Source organism: Bufo bufo, chromosome 10 (assembly GCF_905171765.1).
Source record: "Bufo bufo chromosome 10, aBufBuf1.1, whole genome shotgun sequence".
NCBI classification, from domain to species: domain Eukaryota; kingdom Metazoa; phylum Chordata; class Amphibia; order Anura; family Bufonidae; genus Bufo; species Bufo bufo.
The window spans coordinates 147343017-147358613 of record NC_053398.1 but is presented as its reverse complement, the minus strand read 5'-3'; the positions used below and the strand labels follow the sequence as shown (position 1 = coordinate 147358613).

The following is a 15597-nucleotide window of genomic DNA, read 5'->3' as shown; positions in this document are numbered from 1 at the left end:
ATGTATAGAGTAGGGGTCCTCTAATGTCCCCCCACCTTGTATCTATAGAGTAGGGTTCCTCTAATGTCTCCCCCCACCTTGTATGTATATAGTAGGGGTCCTCTAATGTCCCCCCACCTTGTATGTATATAGTAGGGGTCATCTAATGTCCCCCCACCTTGTATGTATAGAGTAGGGGGTCATCTAATGACTCCCCCCACCTTGTATGTATATAGTAGGGGTCCTCTAATGTCTCCCCCCACCTTGTATGTATATAGTAGGGGTCATCTAATGTCCCCCCACCTTGTATGTATAGAGTAGGGGGTCCTTATATCATGTTCTAGGGGTCTATGTCCACCCTGCCGATCTCCATACAGCAGATCTATGGACAGGATTGTAATAAAGTGAAGTAAATAGAGTTTTCCATAGACTTGTGCTGCTGCTCCTTTAAGTGACCCCCAGTCACCGGAGGAGGGGTCGGTGGGCTGGGGGCGGGGAGACCCCTCTTCTTACGTCTCTCTGTGAAGAGCCGACAGACTCTGATGACAAGAGATAAGTAAAGGCGATCACTCTGGAGGGCACAGTCCTGCTGCCATGAGAAGCGGGGAGTCACTGCAGCCGCACACCCACCGCAGAGGAGCTACAGCAGGGGAGACCCCCGACCACCAGGAGACATCGGGACAGTCACTCAGGAGGAGTTCTCCTTCCTGCTCCACATTCACTCACAGATACAGAGGAGCAGCACCGCATCTGTGAGCAGCCGAGCATCCTGCAGAGCAGAGCCTCATCTGACAGCAGAGCATCCTGCAGAGCATCTTGCAGAGCCTCCTCTGACAGCAGAGCATCCTGCAGAGCCTCTCTGTATTTAGGAGAGAGCTGTGCAGTCACAAGTCCCCATCTCAGAACAGCCGCCCGACCTCTGGTTCTGAGCCCCCTGTCTTCATTGACTGGCAGGAGACCCCAGAGCTTCAATAATGACGGCAGAGATCCAGCAGCCCCCAGCCCAGACCCCTGCGCAGAGCAGCCCCATGTCAGCAGCTCCAGAGAAGCACCCCGGCCAGACATCTGTCATGGAATCAGCCTCCTGCGCCACCAAGACCAAGAAGACCAACGCTGGCATCAGGAGGCCGGAGAAGCCCCCCTACTCCTACATAGCCCTGATCGTCATGGCCATCCAGAGCTCGCCCACCAAGCGGCTGACCCTCAGTGAGATCTACCAGTTCCTCCAGAGCCGCTTCCCCTTCTTCAGGGGGTCCTACCAGGGTTGGAAAAACTCTGTCAGGCACAACCTGTCCCTCAATGAATGCTTCATCAAGCTGCCCAAAGGCCTGGGCAGACCTGGCAAAGGGCACTACTGGACCATTGACCCCGCCAGTGAGTTCATGTTCGAGGAGGGGTCCTTCAGAAGGAGGCCCAGGGGCTTCAGAAGAAAGTGCCAGGCTCTGAAGCCCATGTACAGCATGATGAATGGCCTGGGCTTCAACCACATTCCAGACACCTACAGCTTCCAGGGATCTGCTGGGACCATCTCCTGCCCACCCAACAGCCTGTCCCTGGACCCTGGCTTAGGGATGATGAATGGCCATCTGCCCAGTAACGTGGATGGAATGGGACTGAGTGGACACCCGCATCTGTCTGCCAATGGTGGCCATTCTTACATGGGCAGCTGTACAGGCTCCACTGGAGGTGACTACCCCCACCATGACTCTGGCTCTCCTCTCCTGGGAGGGGGAGCAGTAATGGAGCCTCATTCTGTGTACTCAAGTCCTGCCTCAGCCTGGGCACCAACCTCTACTGCCCTCTCTGGAGGTGCCCCCTATATAAAGCAGCAGCCCCTGTCACCCTGCAACTCTGGCAACAACCCCCTGTCCTCCAGCCTGTCCTCACACTCCCTGGAGCAGCCATATCTGCACCAGAACAGCCACAACACAGCCTCAGACCTGCAAGGTAAGTGACCAGTTGGTGCATGCCATGGACAAGGGAGAGCTAGGACCATGGTGCAGGCAGAGGATGGGATTGGATGAGGGTGGGGGGTATCTCTGAAGAAAATGAGGGGGAAAAAGTGGTGGTGGAGGGGGATCTGTTAATCTCCACATATGGGACATGGCAGCAGTTAGTGTGGAGACATTGGGCAATTACCGCTCCTGAGGGCGCACATTGTGTCTGAGGCCCCGGGCCCTATAAGGGTGAGGTGTCAAAGGGCCCGAGTCACACTAACATCGTCCCCAAAGACTCCTCTTCCTCTCTGCAATCCCAGGAGGAAGCAGAAACTGAAGTAATAGAAATGATGAGGGTGATAGTTATTCTAAAAGTAGTAATACCGATAATAGCCTACAGTCTATGAATTATTACATTATCTGTGCATCAATGTCCTGGAAACTAGAGGAGTTCAGATCATTGCTCCTGACAACCTCTCCTCATATAGAAAAGTATTATAATTATTATTATTATTATTATTATTATCATCATCAGTCACTGGTTATCCTGCAAACTAGAAGTTTTGGTCGCTGCTCCTCACAACCTCTCCTTATATAATAATAATAATTATTATTATTATTGTTATTATCATCACCGTCAGAGGCTATTATGAGATGCCGATAATGGGGATGATGATGTGTATGATGAGGATTATTGTTATTATCTCCTTCTAAGTCTCTACAATTAGAATTGGACAATTTCCTTCAATGGCATTTGATATGATTTCCCCTATAAGTGGCCTGGAAATGTCTGCACTGATTATCTATCTAAATATGTGTCAGACATGACTGTAAGATATAAAAGAGAGGTAAACTGCACGCATTATATAGGGGTACAATAATAATAATAATAATAATAATAATAATAATAATGCTATCACTTTTTATTGCGTATGTCATGCTATTAGTGTTATTCGTATTAATATTGTTATTATCAGTAGTAGTGGTACTATCGTTAGTAGTATTAGTAATAGTATTTGTAGTATTAGTAATAATAATATTATTATAACTATTATTATTAGTAGTAGTAATTATAGTAGTATTAGAATTATTACTAGTATTATAAGTAATAGTACTAGTATTGTTAATATTATTAGTAGTAGTAGTAGTAGCAGCAGTAGTATTGTTAATACTATTGTTAGTATTATTAGTAGTAGTATTTGTAGTATTAGTATTAATAATATTATTAATAGTATTAGTATTATTACTATTAGTATTACTATTAATATTATTATTAGTAGTAATATTACTATGATTGGTAGTATTATTATTACTTATTATTATTATTAGTAGTAGTAATTTCTTTGTACTTCTGCTGTACCCATTGCTCGGAGGGATTAGTTTGGGAGTGCTGCTCTAACTGTCCTTGTGTCCCCCACAGGTGTCCCCCGGTACCACTCTCAGTCCCCCAGCATGAATGACAGGAAGGAGTTCGTCTTCTCCTTTAACGCCATGGCCTCCTCCATGCACGGGGGCGCCGGCTCCTACTACCACCACCAGCAGGTCAGCTACCAGGACATCAAGCCCTGCGTCATGTGAAGACCCCCGACCACAGAGGACCCTGCATCTGGGCTTGACCTTTTCACCTCAGAGGACTACAACTCCTCCAGCTCAGTGTCAGAACGCTCAACATTTCCATGGCCGCCGGTTCATTGGGAAGGAAGGTGAAAGTCATGAGGAAGAACAGTCACAATGTATCAACCAGAAGCAAAAAACAATGTATCTATGTGACACCCATAGGGTGACCCCTGGATGATGGGAGTGGATTCCGGCCCAGATGCGCCATTTGCAGAGACTTTGTGGCACTTTTGAGGTCTCCTTATATTTATTGCGCCTCCTGCAGTTTTTTTTTCAGTATTTTAGGGACCTCTCTTGGCAATATTTGCCGTGTAAAGTGTTTTTGATGTTTGGTCACTGTAAATCCAGAAGAATCTATCATCGGTTTATATATAATGAAGGACGAGGAACTCCTCTGTGTATCTGGGATTGAAGTTCTCTTTTTACTTTTCTCTGCACTGTAAAAAAAAAATCATTTTTTGTGTCTGTAAATTAAAAAAGAAAAAAAATCCAAATAAAATTTTTATGTTATTTGTTAATTTGCAGAGAAATCTTCTTTCATTAGATATTTGGGACAAGAGAGGAGTCCTGATAGAGATCGGATTATTTGTGTGAATATAAAATAATGGAGGTGGAACAATCACTGCCAACCCAGAAGAGGATGATGAGGGTCATAATACATCATGAATATTACAGGGATCACACTGAGTAAGGATTCTAGGACTTCTAGTTCCACTAAAGCTCAATACACAAGATCCCGCCGAAGGGGGGGCTGCAATATTAGTATTATTATTAGTATTATTATTATTAGATGCAGGGTTATATTATACTGTGAGAGGACGGTGTATCATTCATATTTATGATTGTGTGTGAGGGAATAATCTATTGTTATGTGGTTATATTTTTAGTAGTTTATTATATATATATATATATATATATATATATATATATATATATTTATTTCTGGGGGTATAATATTATTATTATTATTATTTATTACTTTGTCAGCAGTTTAAAAGATATATGTGTGTGTGTGGGGGGGGGGGGGGGGTAGCCTATTATTATGTATTTAGAGGTATAATTGTATTGTTTGCATTATATTTCTTGTTTTATTTGATATTATTAACAGTTTATTCGATAATTTGTGTGTTGATGGGGGGTGCAGTATTATTTTTAGGTGTGTATTGGAGGGTCTCTCCATAATACTCTGGGGGTGATTATGACTGGGGGCAGTATTATTTTTAGGTGTGTATTGGAGAGGGGGGTGCAGTACTGCCATGTCCAGGGGATTACAGGGGTCTGAGCTCCAGCCGCTGGATACAGGATGAGTCTGGGGTCTCTGCAGAGGGTTGAGGGGTCTTAGCTGAGGCGTTTTTGTGAGCAGAGTTAATGTAAGTCAGAAGGGAGCGATATCCACAAGTTACATCCACATGCGGCTTCTTCTCTTACCGCAGACCTGGCACAAACCGCGCGTTTACTGAAAAGCGCAAGATTGTCTTCTGAGATCCGGTGCAGGAGGAAGAGCAGCGACAACATCGCACGATCTGCGCCAAACATCGCGCTTTGTCGCTGCCGCAAGGATTTTCGTTTTCCTTCTTCATTTACCTTAATCCTGATATTCTCCCCAGTTTTATTACTGAATTCTTCTAGACTATTACTCCTACTATCACTACTGTTTTATTACTACTATACTATTGTTATTACTACTACTCCTGTACTAATATAACCACTACTCCTATCATCATTAATAATAATATAAATGTTCCATGCAGTTTAATAGAGTTGGAGGGAAAATAAAGAAAATAAACTGCAGATTCTTAGGAAGTAAAACGAAGCAACGACCTGTGGAGGGAGCTCCAATCACTGACTTTGTTATTGTTAATAATAACAACAATAACAATATTATTATTATAATTATTATTCTACACATTACAGGATATAGATTATCAGGACCAGCTTTGAGGAATGAATAATTTGCATTATAATACATTTTATGGAAGTGAAAACAAATTGCCAAATAAATGCAGAGGCCTTAATGAGCCATTATCTGGTGAAGCATCCAGCGGTCTGTGTGCAGTAACTAGAGGAGGATAATCGGAATCAGATCATTCACTATCTGCCCCTGGAGCTGTTCCTCCTCATGTCTGCGGTCATCATGGAGAATCGCTGCGATTGTGAATCCATCTTTTACCGGGTGAAGTCATTTGCTGACCGCTATTCACACAGAGGATATTCGTGACAATCAGCAGCATATTCCACATGAGAAAGGACTCCCATCATTTCTCATTATGTCCCTTAAAGATACCAGACGATGCTGTTTACAATGATATCTCCTTGTTACTTTATATTTTTGTATTTTTCCTGCATCTGATACATTTATATAGTTATATGATTGGGCAGGTTGTATTAGTTTTTGGATTTTATTCTATTTTCAGGAAATAAAAACAGAGAACCTGAAACAACAGATCCTGACTGAACCTGACACAACCTGATACACTGTGTTATACAGACTGGTACAACCTGATACACTGTGTTATACAGACTGGTACAATACAACCTGATACACTGTGTTTTACAGACTGATACAACCTGATACACTGTTACATACAGTCCTATACAATGTGACACAACCTGATACACTGTGTAATACAGACTGGTACAATACAAACTGATACACTGTGTTATACAAACTAATACAACCTGATACACTGTTACATACAGTCCTATACAATGTGACACAACCTGATACACTGTGTAATACAGACTGGTACAATACAAACTGATACACTGTGTTATACAAACTAATACAACCTGATACACTGTGTTATACAGACTGATACAAACTGATACACTGTTATACAGACTGATACAAACTGATACACTGTTATACAGACTGATACAACCTGATACACTGTTATACAGACTGATACAACCTGATACACTGTTATACAGACTGGTACAAACTGATACACTGTGTTATACAAACTAATACAACCTGATATACTGTTATACAGACTGATACAACCTGATACACTGTGTTATACAGACTGATACAAACTGATACACTGTTATACAGACTGGTACAATACAAACTGATACACTGTTATACAGACTGGTACAAACTGATACACTGTGTTATACAAACTAATACAACCTGATACACTGTTATACAGACTGATACAACCTGATACACTGTGTTATACAGACTGATACAACCTGATACACTGTTATACAGACTGATACAACCTGATACACTGTGTTATACAGACTGATACAACCTGATACACTGTGTTATACAGACTGATACAAACTGATACACTGTTATACAGACTGGTACAAACTGATACACTGTGTTATACAGACTGGTACAATGTGACACATCCTAATACAAATGGATGCAAATGAGCTCTTAGTAAGTTCTGCTTCAAATGCCATCAGATTAGGTCTCTCCATAAGGAGATAAAATGTGATATACTATTGACACAATTTTACCGAATATATTCTGATACAGACTCATATACTGCAACCTGATGTACTTTGTTAGATACAGTCAACTACAACTTGATATCAATATATGTATATATGATACAATCTGATACATGTTGTTACATGCATTATACATTGAGCTGATACACTTTATTAGATACAATTCCATACAATGTGATATACTCTGATACAATCTGACACAACCTCATAAGAACCAGGATACTTTGTTAGATACAATCTTGTATCATCTGATATATTCTGATGTGATCCAACCTCATGTAACCTGATATACTTTGTTAGGCAGGGTTCACATCCATTGCGGTTTCTGCTCCTGCGTTCTTCCGTCTGGCGCTATCAGGCTATGGTCACCGACACTAAGGTCCACCACACAATTAGTTGTATCCATAGCTGCCAAAAAACAACAACTGTCTGGACCAACAGTCATAGATTGGATTTATCACTGGATTTTTCCCATTATATTTCCCATTTAAAGGGTTCCTTAGATGAGATACTCACTCAGAGCTCATTCACATGTCAGTGTTTGGTCAGTGATTTCCATCAGTGAATATGAGCCAAAACCAGGACTGGAGCCTCCATAGACATAAGGGGGAGATCTGCTCCTGTTCTGTGTTTAGAGCCGCTCCTGGTTTTGGCTCAAAATCACTGGTGGAAATCACTGACCGAACACTGAGGTGTGACTGAGGTCTAAGGGCTCATGCACATGAACGTATTTGCCTTTGTTTTTTTGCAGCTCGTATGCGGATCTATTTACTTCAATGGGTCCGCATAAAAAAACGTAATTTACTCAGTATGCATTCCGTATGTCCGCATGGCCACAAAAAAAAAAGAATATGTCCTATTATTGTCTGCATTATGGACAAGGGATGGATTTTTCTATTATGGGTCGTCCGTTGTTCTGAAAAATGTGGAATGCACGCGGCTGGTATCCGCCGTGAGCCCTAAGGCTACCTTCACAGTCAGGCCCCATTCTCACTTCAGTGAATCACGGATGTGCGAGGTCCGTGTTCTCTATTGACTTTTAATGTGTTTATTCACATCTCTGTAATTTTTCACTGACTAGGCGTCAATGGAAAAATTGCGGAGACAAGCACTACTTTCACGCATGATGTGGAACAAACATGCCATGGAAGTCTATGACACAATACGGATGGCATCCATGTTCTTTCAGTGATTTTCACTGAGCAGTGGAAGGAGATCCTCTGGAAATTTATTTTCAGGGATAGAATTGTATCAGATTTATATCAGGGGGTAGGACAGTATTATATTTATGGAAACAAACAATTGGACGGCACTGTGCTTGTTAAGGTCGGATCCCTCTAGTGATATATTAGAAAGACCAGCACTCCGTTTTGCTGAGCTGAAAACTTCTTTATTCGTCACCCATGGACGTACGTTTCCGCATAGAATTTGCCTTTCTCAAATACAGGTGATAGTAGCTCCAGGCTATTACTGTATTATATTTATATCAGGGGGTAGGACAGTATTAAATTTATATTGGGGGTAGGACTGTATCAGATTTATATTGGGGGGTGTAGGACAGTATTATATTTATATCAGGGGTGTAGGACAGTATCAGATTTATATCGGGGGTAGCACTGTATCAGATTTATATTGGGGGGTGTAGGACAGTATCAGATTTATATCAGGGGGTAGGACAGTATCAGATTTATATCGGGGGTAGCACTGTATCAGATTTATATTGGGGGGTGTAGGACTGTATCAGATTTATATTGGGGGGTGTAGGACAGTATTATATTTATATCAGGGGTGTAGGACAGTATCAGATTTATATCGGGGGTAGCACTGTATCAGATTTATATTGGGGGGTGTAGCACTGTATCAGATTTATATTGGGGGTAGGACTGTATCAGATTTATATCAGGGGGTAGGCAGGGCCACACCGCCACTTAGGCGAGATGAGGTGATTGCCTCAGGCGGCGCGGCCCTGGTGACAAGTGGGGGCTGCAATGGCAGGACAGTAGGAGATGAAGCGCTTCTCATCTCTCTACATTCCACTGTATCGCTGTCCTCAGGACTAGTGTTGATCGCGAATATTCTAATCGTGAATTTTTAGCGCGAATATCACTTTGAGAATTTGTGAATATCTAGAATATAGTGCTATATCTTCGTAATTGCAAATATTCTAGATTACTTTTTCATCAGTAGCCATGATCCCTCACTGCTTCTTGCTTGTGGGCCAATGACAAGGCTGCAATATCTTTGACTTTAGGAGTAGTGTAAATTTTACAATTGCTGATTTTTCACAATCAAGAAAATAACGACTGGAGATCAGGAATTTATATCAGGGGTAGGACTGTATTATATTTATATCGGGGGTAGGACTGTATTATATTAGGGGTAGGACTGTATCAGATTAATATCAGGGAGTAGGACTGTATCAGATTTATATCCGGGGTAGGACTGTATTATATTTATATCGGGGGTAGGACTGTATTATATTTATATCGGGGGTAGGACTGTATCAGATTTATATCAGGGGGTAGGACTGTATCAGATTTATATCCGGGGTAGGACTGTATTATATTTATATCGGGGGTAGGACTGTATCAGATTTATATCAGGGGGTAGGACTGTATCAGATTTATATCAGGGGGTAGGACTGTATCAGATTTATATCAGGGGGTAGGATTGTATCAGATTTATATCAGGGGTAGGACTGTATTATATTTATATCAGGGAGTAGGACTGTATTATATTTATATCAGGGAGTAGGACTGTATCAGATTTATATCGGGGGTAGGACTGTATTATATTTATATCGGGGGTAGGACTGTATTATATTAGGGGTAGGACTGTATCAGATTAATATCAGGGGTAGGACTGTATTATATTTATATCAGGGAGTAGGACTGTATCAGATTTATATCGGGGGTAGGACTGTATTATATTTATATCGGGGGTAGGACTGTATCAGATTTATATCAGGGGGTAGGACTGTATCAGATTTATATCAGGGGGTAGGATTGTATCAGATTTATATCGGGGGGTAGGACTGTATCAGATTTATATCCGGGGTAGGACTGTATTATATTTATATCGGGGGTAGGACTGTATCAGATTTATATCAGGGGGTAGGACTGTATCAGATTTATATCAGGGGGTAGGACTGTATTATATTAGGGGTAGGACTGTATTATATTTATATCAGGGGTAGGACTGTATTAGATTTATATTGGGGGTAGGACTGTGTAAGATTTACAGTACAGACCAAAAGTTTGGACACACCTTCTCATTCAAAGAGTTTTCTTTATTTTCATGACTATGAAGGCATCAAAACTATGAATTAACACATGTGGAATTATATACATAACAAACAAGTGTGAAACAACTGAAAATATGTCATATTCTAGGTTCTTCAAAGTAGCCACCTTTTGCTTTGATTACTGCTTTGCACACTCTTGGCATTCTCTTGATGAGCTTCAAGAGGTAGTCCCCTGAAATGGTCTTCACTTCACAGGTGTGCCCTGTCAGGTTTAATAAGTGGGATTTCTTGCCTTATAAATGGGGTTGGGACCATCAGTTGCGTTGAGGAGAAGTCAGGTGGATACACAGCTGATAGTCCTACTGAATAGACTGTTAGAATTTGTATTATGGCAAGAAAAAAGCAGCTAAGTAAAGAAAAACGAGTGGCCATCATTACTTTAAGAAATGAAGGTCAGTCAGTCAGCCGAAAAATCGGGAAAACTTTGAAAGTAAGGGCTATTTGACCATGAAGGAGAGTGATGGGGTGCTGCGCCAGATGACCTGGCCTCCACAGTCACCAGACCTGAACCCAATCGAGATGGTTTGGGGTGAGCTGGACCGCAGAGTGAAGGCAAAAGGGCCAACAAGTGCTAAGCATCTCTGGGAACTCCTTCAAGACTGTTGGAAGACCATTTCAGGGGACTACCTCTTGGAGCTCATCAAGAGAATGCCAAGAGTGTGCAAAGCAGTAATCAAAGCAAAAGGTGGCTACTTTGAAGAACCTAGAATATGACATATTTTCAGTTGTTTCACACTTGTTTGTTATGTATATAATTCCACATGTGTTAATTCATAGTTTTGATGCCGTCATAGTCATGAAAATAAAGAAAACTCTTTGAATGAGAAGGTGTGTCCAAACTTTTGGTCTGTACTGTATATCAGGGGGTAGGACTGTGTCAGATTTATATCATGGGGTAGGACTGTGTTCAGATGCAGAAGTTCCCGTTTATTGTTTTTATTACTATTATTTGCATTTTTTTAATATAATTTTGTTTGTTTTTCCTGCAGCTGCAGAATTTTTGCCTCAGAAAAAAAGCAAACAAAATATAAATGATATAAAATGATGAAAATCACATAGAAGAGAAGAACAGGATCCCGCTGTTAGTGATTTCATCAGATCAATCTGAATAACCACGTCTCAGCTGAGCTGCAGCATTCACGGGGTTAATCACATGCCTCTGTTGGTTTGCCGTTCCCTTCCTCAGGGACCGCACTTTTTCCTGGATTTTTTTGTTCAGTTTCCCTGCCATAGATTAAATGGTAATGGGAATTAGAGTGTAAGCCCCATGGCCCAATATAAGTTAGGCTACATGCACACGATCGTATGTGTTTTGCATCCGTATGCCATCAGTTTTTATTTTGCGGATCCATTGGAATAATGCCTAAAACGGACAAGAATAGGACATGTTCTATTTTTTTGGCGGGGCTACGGAACGGACATACTGATGCGGACCGCACACGGGGAGTTCTCTGCATTTTTTGCGGACCCATTGAAATGAATAGGTCCGCATCCTAGCTGCAAAAAAAACCTAAACAAAATGGACACGAAACAAACAACGTTCATGTGCATGTAGCTTTAACCTGAACACCAAAACTGATCCGCTCTGACAATGGATTAAAGAGGTATTCCGGTCATAAGCCTTGGTCTATACGAAGGAAAGGGGATAACGATTACATCAGTGGGGACCCCCACCCATCATAAGAGCAGGGACCCCTTACCATCTGGAGCAGTGTAATAGTTATCCCCCTACTCCTGAATACAGCATTGCACCCCCAGACCCAGGAGACTGTTAGGGTGGATCCTGCTGCACCTGCGATGACTTCCATCCTGTGGTTGGGGACGTTTTGGTGACACGTGGACCCTGCCACAGAACGTCTGCTGTGTGTGAAAGCATCTTAACAGGGAACCAGTGTGACTCGGGGACCTCTCAAGGGTCCTGATCCAGTGCAGCCCCCAGCAAACAGCTCCTCATATCTCAGCTTCCAGGTGGACGGTATAGCTGAGCTCTGCTATTCTTAGTGATGACGTAGTACCGCACACTGGAAGGACACAGGGGTTTGCAGCGCGTTCTGTTCCTGCTCACTGGTATCAAACCATAGAAATGGACATTTACTGATGCGCAGCAGCTTCCTAAGACCCTTGCTTGCTTCCTAGGGGTCAACAACCTCCGGCACTGCAGGTGTTGGGAAACTACAACTCCCAGCATGCACACTTGCTTAGCTATTACCGAAACTCCTATAGAAAAAAAATGGAGCATGCAGGGAGTTGTAGTTGCACAACAGATGGCGGTTGCTGAACCCTGTATCCAAGCTGAATACTGGCAGGCATGTAGAGGGGGGGATGAGGCTACTGGGCCCCTCTGCAATCTGTACAGGGGCCCCACAACCACCACATGCCATTCATAGTCTGCACCCCTATAGCTGGGCATGTATGGGGGGGCCCAGGCTTTGAAGTGAGCGTCGGCAGCAGGTGGGCCTCGGATAAGAGGCGGAGGTTGGGAGTTCAGCCGATATCCTGAGTGTGCAGGAAGCCCCAGAGATGGCCGCAGCCAGGGGACTTATATATAGAGCGGTGAGGAAGTCTGGCCCTGCCAGGCGGGGTGGGAGCCCTCCTCGTGTCACACGCACTCATCTCCACCATTGTCCTCCAGCCTCAAGTGCCTTACTCATCATCTGGAGAAAATCTCAGACCTGGAGCTTACTCCGTTTCCTTCTATCCGTATTTGGGAAAGCTGGGTAACAGACAATATGTCCGCCCCAAAAACGACATTATATACCTTATGTGTCAGTCTTCACTGTAGTCCTGGTGTTCTATTCATGAACCAGGAAGCCAAGGTTGTATAGAGCTGTGGGGCCCCCAGATACATGGGATGATATAAATGATAGGAAGAATCCGTTACATAATGAGCCCCCTGATTATCACCAGTTACGGGGTCTGGGGTCTGAGGGGGGCTGTAGAATTTGGGGTGCACAGATCTGGGGGGCCATGTCCTGGGGTCCTGGTTACTGTATCACGAGGGGACGCTCCACCATGGTCGCAGCCCCTCTGTGGGAGCCAATGTTTGCCGTCCACAGGTCAGCAGCGCCCCCTAGTGTCTGTACTATGGATCCACAGACATTCCTGTGTGCCGCCACATGGTGCCTCTGTGATGCCCAGCATACACCTCCTTAAAGGGTAAGCGTCACCGAAAATTATTTTCTTCCAGTCAAAACCAGATGGCGACAGATTGCCGGAGCTTTTCTTAACAGGATTTAGAGACCTGCTTTACAGCAGTGGTGTAATACTCTGCAGGATATCACTGTGTATCTGTCAGGAGGTAGAGAGGACAGAGCAATGTTCTGCAGATCTCTATAGAGGTCAGTGGTGTAATAATCTGCAGAATATATCACTATGTATCTGTCAGGAGGCAGATAGGACAGAGCAATGCTCTGCAGATCTCTATAGAGGTCAGTGGTGTAATAATCTGCAGGATATATCACTATGTATCTGTCAGGAGGTAGAGAGGACAGAGCGATGTTCTGCAGAGGCCAGTGGTGTAATAATCTGCACTGTGTACCCCGCTCGCCTGTGTGGATGTACACGTGAAACTCGAAAAATTATAATATCGTGCAAAGTTCATTTATTTCAGTAAGGCCTCATGCACACTAACGTATTTTGCTTCTGTGTCAGTTCCGTTTTTTTGTGTGAATAGGATGTGGACCCATTCATTTTAAATACGGACAGCACACCGTGTGCTATCCGCATGTCCGTTCCGTAGCCCCGCAAAAAAAAAAAAACAACAGAAAATGTCCTATTCCTGTCCGTTTTAGGCATTGTTACAATGGATCCGTAAAAAAAAAAAAAAGTCATACTTTTTTTTTTTTTTGCGGATCCGCAATTTGTGGACCGCAAAGCACATATGGTCGTGTGTATGTAGCCTAATGCAAATTAAAAGGTGAAACTACTATATGATATTTATTACATGCAAAGCGAGAGGTTTCAAGCCTTTATTTGTTATAATTTGGATGATTATGGCTTACAGCTTATGAAACCCCAAAGTCACAATTTGGAGGTCCCCTTTGCTCAGGCTCAGGGGGTATGGATTAATTATCTGACTAGAGTCTGACACTTTGAGCCGAGAATATGGAACCTTTTCACAATATTCTAATATTAAGTTGCATTACTGAGATAAATGGACCTTTGCACGATGTTCTAATGTTTCCAGTTTCACCTGTATGTGCAGCATAACAGAACCAGCCTGGACCATGGGATCTGAGTGACATCTAGTGGCCAAAGTGTGCACAGCAGCATCTCCTCCACAGTGTTCTGCTCAGAGGCCGCATTATTAACACAAATATTCCAGGACCGCAAATGTGCAATAACAAAGATGGATCTGTAAAGATTGGCGCTGCCGACAGCATGGGGGGACGGGGGAGTGTGAACAGCGCTGTAATGTCCCTATGTATAAAGATTCAGTAATTGTTATGTAATGACAAACTGGATTATGCTACATGCACACAACCGTATGTGTTTTGCGGTCCGCAAATTGCGGATCCGCAAAAAAAATAAAAACGGATTACATCCGTATGCCATCTGTTTTTTTTTGCGGCTCCATTATAACAATGCCTAAAACGGACAAGAATAGTACATGTTATTTTTTTTTGCAGGGCTACGGAATGGACATACGGATGCGGATAGAACACTGTGTTCTGTCCGCATTTTTTGCGGACCCGTTAAAATGAATGGGTCTGCATCCTATCCGCAAAAAAAAAACGGAACGGACACGGAAACAAAATACGTTCGTGTGCATGAGGCCTTAAAGTGAGATGGCTAATGGTACATGCAATAAGTGGAAGCAAACCACAGCAGCACAGAGGATTTCAGGAAAGGAGTGTGCTGATCTTGGGGAAAGGGGGATGGGAGTCTCGCCCTGGAGGGGGCAGTGATGACTTCCACTTTGGATCGGCCTCCGGTTTGTTCAGCTCAGAATCGTATCTGGTGTCAGTCATTTTATTGTTTTATATTCCTGAGACCTCATTGAGGGTGAGACCCCCGAAGCTGATCACAGTCCAGAGACGGCCCCCTGCAGAGACTGGAGCCGACATCCAGGTCTTCATCCACTCAGACCCCGAATCTTACAGGTGCACCCCCCACCCCGCTGCGGTGACACCTCACGGTGGGGCCAGTTCATCTCCTGCTGTCATCCAGCTTTCCCACATTCCTGTCAGGTAACCTCGATGGGAGCAGCGGATCAAGCAGATTCGCCATTCTGACATTTCAGAAAGCTGGGTGACAACCCTTGTCAGACCTATAGAGGCGGCCATGGTAGTTGTG

General features: G+C 43.2%; 1 protein-coding gene across 1 annotated transcript; it reads left to right on the top strand.

Moving 5' to 3' along the window:
* Positions 1-514: 514 nt before the first annotated feature.
* Positions 515-4034, top strand: FOXF1 (forkhead box F1). The gene is made up of 2 exons (XM_040410344.1): positions 515-1926; positions 3337-4034. The coding sequence occupies exons 1-2, from the start codon at positions 954-956 to the stop codon at positions 3492-3494; spliced, it is 1131 nt and encodes a 376-aa protein (XP_040266278.1). The 5' UTR covers positions 515-953; the 3' UTR covers positions 3495-4034.
* The last annotated feature ends 11563 nt before the right edge of the window (positions 4035-15597 follow it).

Coding starts and splice junctions, on each gene's coding strand:
- FOXF1 (XM_040410344.1), top strand. CDS start 954: ATGACGGCAGAGATCCAGCAGCCCCCAGCCCAGACCCCTGCGCAGAGC. Junction 1,927..3,336: donor CACAGCCTCAGACCTGCAAG/GTAAGTGACCAG, acceptor TGTCCCCCACAG/GTGTCCCCCGGTACCACTCT.